This window comes from Gossypium hirsutum, chromosome A13, assembly GCF_007990345.1.
Source record: "Gossypium hirsutum isolate 1008001.06 chromosome A13, Gossypium_hirsutum_v2.1, whole genome shotgun sequence".
Lineage (NCBI taxonomy): Eukaryota > Viridiplantae > Streptophyta > Magnoliopsida > Malvales > Malvaceae > Gossypium > Gossypium hirsutum.
Genome location: NC_053436.1, coordinates 13,543,003 through 13,552,872, shown reverse-complemented (window position 1 = coordinate 13,552,872; position 9,870 = coordinate 13,543,003). Strand labels below are relative to the sequence as shown.

Below are 9,870 nucleotides of genomic sequence, written 5' to 3'. Positions count from 1 at the left end.
CCAGGCACATGGGTGTGTGGTTAGGCAGCATGCGTCACACAAGCATGTGGTAGGCCGTGCGAACGGCTATGTAACTCATTATTTACTAAATTAGGGCCACATGGGCGTGGGATTACGCTGTATGTGACCATTCTGGTGCAGGGTTCACACGGCCTGGGCACAAGCCTGTTTGGGGTGTAAGAACCACACGGCCAGGGACACAGGTGTGTGTCCAGGCTGTGTAACTCACTGTTCATTGTATAAAATCACACGGCCAGGAACATGGGCATGTGCCCAGGCCGTGTAACTCACTGTTCATAGTAGAAAACCACACGGCCAGGGTCACGGGCGTATGCCCAAGTCGTGTGACTCTCTATTTGTGCTTAAACTCTACACAGCCAAAGAACATGGGCATGTGCCCAGGCCGTGTGGCAATATGTTGGGCCCGAGAACTATTTTGGGGCTAAGGTGGTTGCTCCACTTTGGTGTTGGTTTCCTCGATATACGAATGACTGAATTCACTTACATGACACTGAACTATGGGTCACATATTTGAAAGTACACTGTGATATTATTTTGTTATTGAACTGCTTTATTAGTTATGTAATGTATTGGTATAACTGAACATGTTATATAAACTATTGTATTCTGAGTTATCATGTGGTGGGAGATTGGGAAGAAGATGGGAGTCTGTACTGAAATCGTGGCTATGCCATAATAAATGTTACTCTGATTCGGGCGCTTGTCGCTTATCGAACTAGCAGCTAAACTGGGTTTATGTGAAAGTGTCATTGAACACTGTTAAGGTATGCAGGGATGGATGAGCATTAATTGTTCATAGTGGTGTGCTGGGATGGCTGAAGTTGATGTGTAGCGGATGGAATAAGGACATTGCATTTGAATCTGATCTAAATTATTTTTGAACTGAAACAATGTATATATGTAAAGTCTCTGCTCTGGACTTAGAACGAACACGTCTCTGTGTTGAACCGAATCTCTGAACTGGAAAATCCTCTATAAGTTACCAATGTTGTATTACATTCCTTTTGATGCATTGAGTTCATAACTCACTCTGTTACTGTTTGAATTTCAAGTGGTAATCAAACTTGATCGGGTTGGTTTTGTAGAAGCTCGGTCCGTCGTTAAACGATGTTCTTAGCATGGTTACTACTAATAGGAGTATTTATTTTATGATGTTATGAAAGGAGAACTGTGTGTTTAATTTACTATTGTGTTGAATATTACATGATTACTGGTTTATTTTGATTGTTTAATGTTTGCGTGATTCATGAAATTCATTTGAGATTTGTCTAAAGGTTTTATTAGACTTCTAAAGTGGGAATTTAAGAAGTAAGGAAGTTTACTTATTACTGTAATAGCTAGGGAATTAAAAAAGAAAGCAGAAAAATATGAAAGGTAATGTAGATAAAATTCATTAAAGAAAGTAATTGTGGTATCTTCAAATCAGCATCTAAATACAATAGTGCTTAAACGTGTTAATGACGTACTTATAACATTGTCCTACTAATGGACAACATCCCCGGATTTACCCGAAAACTTGCCAACTCCAACTTACAGCTTCCAGGAAGTAGAGATGTATTTTCTGTGTTGATTTTGTGGAACACTACCACCTTTTTTTTTTCTTTCTCTTTTTTCCATATGACTTTATATTTCATCAACTAATGCTATATCATTTTATATTAAGTTTAATATATAACTTGGTATTTGAGTTTGACACTTTTTTAATCTGATATATATGTTGTTTCTGGTACTCGTATTTGATAAGAAATTTATATTTGGTACCCAAAAGTAATAGTGTTAATTTTTTAGTGTTTAATTCAAGTTTTAATATTAATTTGATAAAAATTCATAAATTAACTAATAATATTAACAATTAATTTTTATCAAATCAACATTAAAACCTAAATTACATATTAAAAAATTAACACCATTATCTTTAGATATCAAAATATATATATCTTTTGTTAAATATAAATACTAAATTCAATTAAAATAAAATATCAAATTTGGATATCAAATAATATATTAAGCATAAATATAAGCACCAAACTTCCTCTATTTTGCCGTGTTGGAACTTCCATGTTGACTACAATCTCCAACAAGGTCTTTGCTTTCTTTATCTTCTACCTCCGATTCTGACAACTTAAACTTCAATACTATTGCAAAACAACCCATGAAGTGGGTGAAGGGCTAGAAATGAAATTCCACTGTGGAAAAAGCATCCAAGGGCAACTATAAATATTGACAAACTTCATACATTAATTGATGAAATAAAAAATAGATCATATATGGCTAAGCATAAGCTTGTGACGGCGATTACCAGTTGCTGTAGGTGCTTCGTACTTGTGCTTCTTTGGTTCCAAAGCCAAGGGTGCTTAGAAGAAGAAAGAGCAGCTCTTCTCCAAATCAAAGATTCCATGAGCAGCTACGAATCGTCAGCTTTCTCAAACTGGTATGTAGAAGAATGTTGCGATTGGGAGGGAGTTGAGTGTGACCCTTCTCATACTCGTATTCACAAGATTTTCTTTCCCCACTTGAGAAGTGATTCCGAACCTTGGTTTCCAAACGCTACTTTATTTGCTCGGTTCAAAGATTTGCAAGAGCTTGAACTGCCAGGAAATTATATAGGAGGATTCATCTCAATTCATGGTAAACATTCTAAACTCTCAATTTACATCTCTACATTATATATATATATATATTTGTGAATTACATCTCTACCTTATATTTTGTTTGTTGGAAATTTATAAAAAAGTTATATACGAATTTTTTATTTTTATTTAGTTGGTACAAATAGTTTTAATTCGAATGAAATTATCTTTAATTTTATAATTGTATTAATTTTTATATTTGATTATAATTTTGTGTATTTTTAAATTATCTTTAATTAATTAATCTTATTTAAATTATCTTTAAACTTAAATGGTGTTAATTTTTATATTTTTTATAAATATATATTTTAAAAATGAGATGGTATATATTTTTAATTTTAAACTAATAATATAAAAATTAATATTTTACGAAAAATTAATAATATATAGAATCACTAAAAAAAGGCATGTTTGAAATGAATAGGGACAATCATTTGTCTATGTTCATTCCAATGTGAAATAATATTTATATTTTTTTTATAAATTCAAAATTATTATTTGGATAATCATTTTTTCATATTGATTCCAAGCGTGAAAATTTTTATAAACATTCTAGACCCTCTCAATTTGGTTAGACTGAGACAGATGTGATAAATTTAAACCAAACTTACTTATTATGAAATAGCTTTTCTTGACATGTTTATCTTTTACTTAATATAAAAATGAAATAACTAACAAGATTTCTTTGATAAAAAATCTATGCAGCTTTTAGAAAACTGAAGCATCTTCGAAAATTGAATCTTCGTGACAATTTCATACAAAATGGCTCCAATCTCTGTTGGGGCAAATATCTTTTGCTTTATAACTTGGATTTGTCCGGTAACAAGTTACAAGGCAATCTTCCAGAATGCTTGTGTGACAACCTGTTTTTAAAAGAACTGATTTTGTCCCATAACAATCTTTTTGGAAGCATCAATTCATGCTTGGGAAATATGACCTCACTCCGCCTCTTGGATCTCTCTGACAATCAATTTAGTGGTTATTTTCCTTCTTTGATAATTAGCAACCTAACAAATATCGAGTCGCTTTTTCTATCAAGAAATGAGCTCCAAGGCAAGATTTCACTTTGTGTTTTTGCTAATTTGTCAAGGCTAAGTGAACTTGATATTTCATTTAATCACTTGGAAGTTGAAACAGAGATGATGTCACCAAGTTGTTTTCCATCTTTCAAACTAAGTACTTTGTCTTTAGGTGGTTGTAATGTCAAGAAAATTTCTCCTTGGATGCTTCACAATATCACTTCAGAATTATGGCTAAGTGGCAATAATTTGACTGGTCTCTTCATTAGCAATTTTCAGAACATAACCTCAAAGCTGACTCTTCTTGACATTTCTGACAATTTCTTACACGGGACACTACCCGAAGGTATCAACTTGAATTTTCCAGAGCTGCGGCATTTAGATCTTTCCAATAATAGCTTCAATGGCAACCTCCCCATATTCTTCAGTGTCCAACTTCAGATGCTGGACTTATCAGACAATCAATTCCAAGGAGGGATTCCCCATGGCATGACAAGTAATATGAGTTGTCTTCTATATTTGAGGTTATCCCGAAACAATTTGACAGGTGATTTGTTTCCAAAAAACTCGAGTTTACCTAACCTAAGATGGATTTATCTCAACAACAATCACTTGTCTGGAATATTTCCATATGCCTTGACGAAGAGCATGGAGTTAGGAATTATTGACATTCAGAATAATGACTTGTCAGGTGAGCTTTCATCATACTTGCCTGTCCTCCCAAAGTTAAAGATTCTACTCCTCGGGGGGAACCAGTTTGGAGGACAATTACCAGTGCAAATTTGCCAAATGAGGGATTTGCATGTTTTAGATCTTTCAGAAAATGATCTTTCTGGAGACATTCCCGACTGTGTTGACAATGTTACTTCTTGGTTGGATAGTTCTTATGGTGGTTATTTTCTTTATGACTCTTGGAACAAAATTGATTTGACGTTCAAAGGTTCAAGATACATTTATAGTGCCCCTCCTTTGGCATATTTAAGGGTAATAGATGTCTCTTGCAATAGACTAACAGGTAAAATTCCCATCCAAATGACACGATTGAAGGGGATTCATTCTCTAAACGTGTCGAACAACCTTCTCATAGGTCAAATACCTTCTTCATTGGGAAACTTGATAAACCTAGAAAGCCTAGATCTTTCACATAACAATTTGACCGGTGTATTACCCCATGAATTAGTTGGTCTTGTGTCTCTCTCAGCTTTTAACGTATCATTCAACAATCTATCAGGCATGATACCAATAGAGAAACAACTCGGGACATTCGAAAGTGACAGTTATTTAGGCAATCCTAACCTTTGTGGACATCCACTTCAAATCAAATGCAATGACAGTGCAGAGACACCACCAATTTACGCTAGAGCAGAGAAATCTGTTTCAATTATGTATTTTGCGGTTTTGATATGTCCTTTTTTCATAGTTATTTGTTTAGGATGAGAATTGAATATTAATAAAAATAATATTTTCACTTAACTTTTATTTTGAATGAACTTTGAAGCTAAAATTTGATTTTTGGTTAAATTTACTCTTCAATTTTAATTTAATAAAAATATTTTAAATATATTATTTAAATAATTAAAAAGAACTAATTAATTAACATAATATTAAATATTAATAAAAATGGTTATTTATGAAAAATATAGTATTCTTATTTTATATATATTTTTAAAAAATTCAAATCTTCCTTCCATTAAATGTTTACTATTAAAATTAAAATAGTTGAAATAATATTTTCCCATCAAATTTTGTTTTTCAAATGATTAAAATCAATATCTAATGGTAAAAATTTATTTTGAAAAAGTCAAAGATGATGGGAAAATTTAAAGTTTATTGCTGAATTTCAATCACATAAAAGTTGAGTGATAAATTTATCCATATTCTTAAAGTATAATGACTAACATAAATCAAAATAAAATAAAGTGACAAATTTCAATACTTACTTATATTTTAGGGGTAAAATTACACAATAATTATTTTCAGTATGCCATAATTTAATATAAATGTATAATTAAAACTTAAATTACGCGAAATTAAAATAAAAAAAATAAATCTCGAACTGGATTAAAAATTATAGTGAGAGCGAACGAAGTACTTTATTTGTTCTGATTTTGCGTTACCAAATCAATCGTTGGTTTATCTTTGCCATATTCATGACCGTAAGACCTTCATGATCTAAGGAGAAAACAAAGAATACCAATGTTGATTTTATCTAACATGAAAATTTTCATATGTCAAATTCATTTGAGATTTGTCTAAAGGTTTTATTAGACTTCTAAAGTGGGAATTTAAGAAGTAAGGAAGTTTACTTATTACTGTAATAGCTAGGGAATTAAAAAAGAAAGCAGAAAAATATGAAAGGTAATGTAGATAAAATTCATTAAAGAAAGTAATTGTGGTATCTTCAAATCAGCATCTAAATACAATAGTGCTTAAACGTGTTAATGACGTACTTATAACATTGTCCTACTAATGGACAACATCTCCCCGATTTACCAAGAAATTTGCCAACTCCAACTTACAGCTTCCAGGAAGTAGAGATGTATTTTCTGTGTTGATTTTGTGGAAAAACACTATCACCTTCTTTTTTTTTCCTCATTTTTCCATATTACTTTATATTTCATCAACTAATACTATATAATTTTATATTAAGTTTAACATATAATTTGGTATCTGAGTTAGACCTTTTTTTAATATGATATATGTGTTTTTTTAATCTAATTTGATATCCATATTTGATATTTAATAACAGAGTTAATTTTTTAGTGTTTAATTCGAGTTTTAATATTGATTTGATAAAAATTCATAAACTAACTAATAATATTAGCAATTAATTTTCATCAAATTAACGCTAAAACCTAAGTTAAATACTAAAAAAATTAACACCATTATCTTTAGATATCAGAGTATATAAACTTTTATTAAATATAAATATCAAATTTAATTAAAATAAAATAATTTTTTTTAAATATAAATATCAAATTCAATTAAAATAAAATATCAAATTCGGATACCAAATAATATGTTAAGCATAAATATAAGCACCAAACTTCCTTTATTTTGCCGTGTTGGAACTGCCATGTTGACCACAATCTCCAACACGGTCTTTGCTTTCTTCATCTCCTGCATCTCATTCTAACTACTGAAACTTCAGTTTTATTGCAAAGCGACCATGAATTGGGTGAAGGGCTAGAAATGAAATTCCACTGTGAAAAAACTGTTGTTCCAATAGGGTCGGAAGCGTGTAAATTATTGTACTAAAAAATCACACAAAATTCAATTCCCAGGGAAGAGAGGTGGATCACAAGGATCTCTTAAATACCAAGTCTTTCCTTAGTCAGAATATCCCTTCTATAGTAATTTAATAGCACGATTAAATACTACTATTATACCCTCAAATATTGAAAGAAAAATAGGACAAAAAAGAACACAAGAGTTTTAATGAGGTTCGGTAAATTATACCTACGTCCTCGGGCACTAACACTAGATGATAACTTTACTATCTCCAAAATATTACAAACAAATAGAATTCCTTAAGAATTCTCAAATGGGAGAAGAGAGAAAACTAAGAAAGAAAGATTGGTTGGGATGGTTGAAATGAGAAATGGTTAGGCCTATTTATAGTTGAGGTTCAGGGACTAACTTGCAAATGGCCTAAAAAATTAGGGACCAAAATTGCAATTATCCCATTCAATTTTAAACAACTTGCCTACCATTTTTCCTTTCGGTGCCACTTGCACCTCCCATTTTTGACTTTCCAACTCACCCTTTAATTGACTTTTCAACAATCTCCACCTTGAAGATTTGATTAGGATAATCACATCTTCACATACTTCCTTCAACTCCCCAAATTCGATAAAGCTATCTTTTGTAGTGCCTCCAAATGCGCTCTCGAGCGCCATACACCTGAAGGTGCTCAAATTTTTAGGATGTTAATCAAGTTCAAACAATGATTAAACTTGATTGTTGTTACCACCTTGGTCATCATATCTGCGGGATTATCTGCGGTCGGAATCTTCTGAAGTAGAATTTTTCCTTTTTCAAAGACTTCCCGCACAAAGTGATATCTTACGTCGATATGCTTGGTTCTTGAATGATAGACTTGATTTTTCGCTAAATGAATAGCGCTCTGACTGTCACAATATAGATTAATGTGACTTTGAACAACTCCCAAGTCTTTCAACAATCCATTAAGCCAAATAGCCTCCTTAACAGTTTCTGTAATTGCCATATATTCCGCTTCTGTAGTAGACACAACTACTGTATACTGTAAGGTAGACTTCCAACTCACTGGGGCTTTCGCAAGAGTAAACAGATACCCCGTAGTTGAACAACGTTTATCTAAATCACCAGCAAAGTCGGAATCAACATATCCAACTACAAACTGACCAAGTGCTCATCCTGCTCAAAAATTAAACCAACGTCTACGGTTTTTCGAAGATACCGTAGAATCCATTTCACAGCTTGCCAATGTCCTTTTCCAGGATCATGCATATACCTGCTCACAACTCCAACAGCTTGTGAAATGTCAGGCCGCGTACACACCATCACATACATCAAACTCCTAACTGCATTAGCATATGGGACTTTCGCCAAATATTCTCTTTCATCTTCAGTCTTCGGAGATAATTGAGCACTGAGTTTCAAATGAGAAGCAAGTGGGGTACTTACATGTTTTGTGTTTTCATTTACACCAAAACATTGTAATATCTTTTTCAGATATTGCTTCTGATTTAAACAAAGCTTGCCTCTCTGTCTATCTCTACTTATCTCCATGCCGAGAATCTTCTTGGCCTCACCTAGATCTTTCATCTCGAACTCTTGATTCAACTGAGCCTTCAGCTTATCTATCTCCTTTTGGCTCTTCGAAGCGATTAACATATCATCAACATACAAGAGTAGATAAATGAAAGATCCGTCATGCAGCTTCTGCAAATACACACAATTGTCATATTTGCTTCTTGTATACTTCTGCCTTTTCATAAAGCTATCAAATCGCTTGTACCATTGCCTCGAGGATTACTTCAATCCATATAACGATTTGTTCAGCTTACAAACCCAATTTCTACCACCAGTATTTGTGTATCCTTCGGGCTGAGTCATATAGATCTCCTCTTCTAACTCACCATGCAAGAAAGCCGTCTTAACATCAAGTTGAGCTAGCTCCAAATTCAACTGTGCTACCAAGGCCAACAAAATTCTAATGGAGGAATGCTTCACAACAGGGGAAAATACATCATTGTAGTCAATTCCATCCTTCTGAGCGTAGCCTTTAGCTACCAATCTTGCCTTGTAGCGAATATCTTTCTTGCTAGGAGATCCATCTTTCTTTGCGAATACCCACTTGCATCCGATTTCCCTTTTACCTTTCGGTAATTGCGTCAACTCCCAAGTATTGTTCTTCCGGAGAGACTGCATTTCTTCATCCATGGCGCTTTTCCATTTATCACTTTCTAAGCTTTGCATTGCTTCTTGATAAGTGATAGGAATATCATCATCAACAACGGGAAGGGCGTAGGCCACCATATCAGTAAATCGAGCAGGTCTACGAATTTCTCTCCGTGGCCTTGCAACTGCAACTGGTTCTGGTGTCTTTAACGGTTCTTGGGTCAGAACCTCTTCAACCTCTAATTCCTCCATTGTGGCTGGAGAATTAGACTTATTAACAGGGCAAATCCCCATCTGCTCAAACTCCACCTGTTTTGGAGTACACTCCACCTACTGTGGAGTATCGCTCGTCTGAATATCTTTACCTGCTACCTTTTTCAATGTGCCAGATTCATCAAAGGTAACATCTCTGCTACAGATCATTTTTTTTGTGTCTAAGCACCAAAGACGAAATCCCTTCACTCCAGAAGTGATTCCCATAAAGAGAGCTTTCTTTGCCCTCGGATCTAACTTTGACTCCTTCACATGGTAATATGCAGTGGATCCAAACACATGTAAGGAATCATAATCTGTAGCCGGTTTTCCAGACCATACCTCCATAGGAATTTTTCTTTCTAATGCAGATGATGGCAAACGATTAACAAGATGGCCAGCGTATGTCACAGCCTCAGCCCAAAATTGCTTGCCCAACCCAGCATTGGATAACATACATCGAACTTTCTCTAGCAACGTTCGATTCATACGCTCTGCCACTCCATTCTGTTGCGGTGTGTCCCTAACTGTGAAGTGTTGAACAATACCATACTCTTGGCATA

At 33.8% G+C, this 9,870-nt stretch overlaps 1 protein-coding gene across 1 annotated transcript; it reads left to right on the top strand.

Moving 5' to 3' along the window:
• Positions 1-2,226: 2,226 nt before the first annotated feature.
• On the top strand, positions 2,227-5,143 carry LOC107894653 (receptor-like protein 15). Its single transcript, XM_041084932.1, has 2 exons — positions 2,227-2,649; positions 3,357-5,143. Exons 1-2 carry the CDS (start codon positions 2,289-2,291, stop codon positions 5,105-5,107), a joined length of 2,112 nt encoding a protein of 703 aa, XP_040940866.1. The 5' UTR covers positions 2,227-2,288; the 3' UTR covers positions 5,108-5,143.
• Positions 5,144-9,870: the final 4,727 nt, after the last annotated feature.

What these genes read in the sequence shown, in the direction of transcription:
- LOC107894653 (XM_041084932.1), top strand. Translation starts at nt 2,289, where the DNA reads ATGGCTAAGCATAAGCTTGTGACGGCGATTACCAGTTGCTGTAGGTGC. An exon ending in AGGATTCATCTCAATTCATG is followed by an intron (nt 2,650 to 3,356) that starts GTAAACATTCTA and finishes AAATCTATGCAG; the next exon opens with CTTTTAGAAAACTGAAGCAT.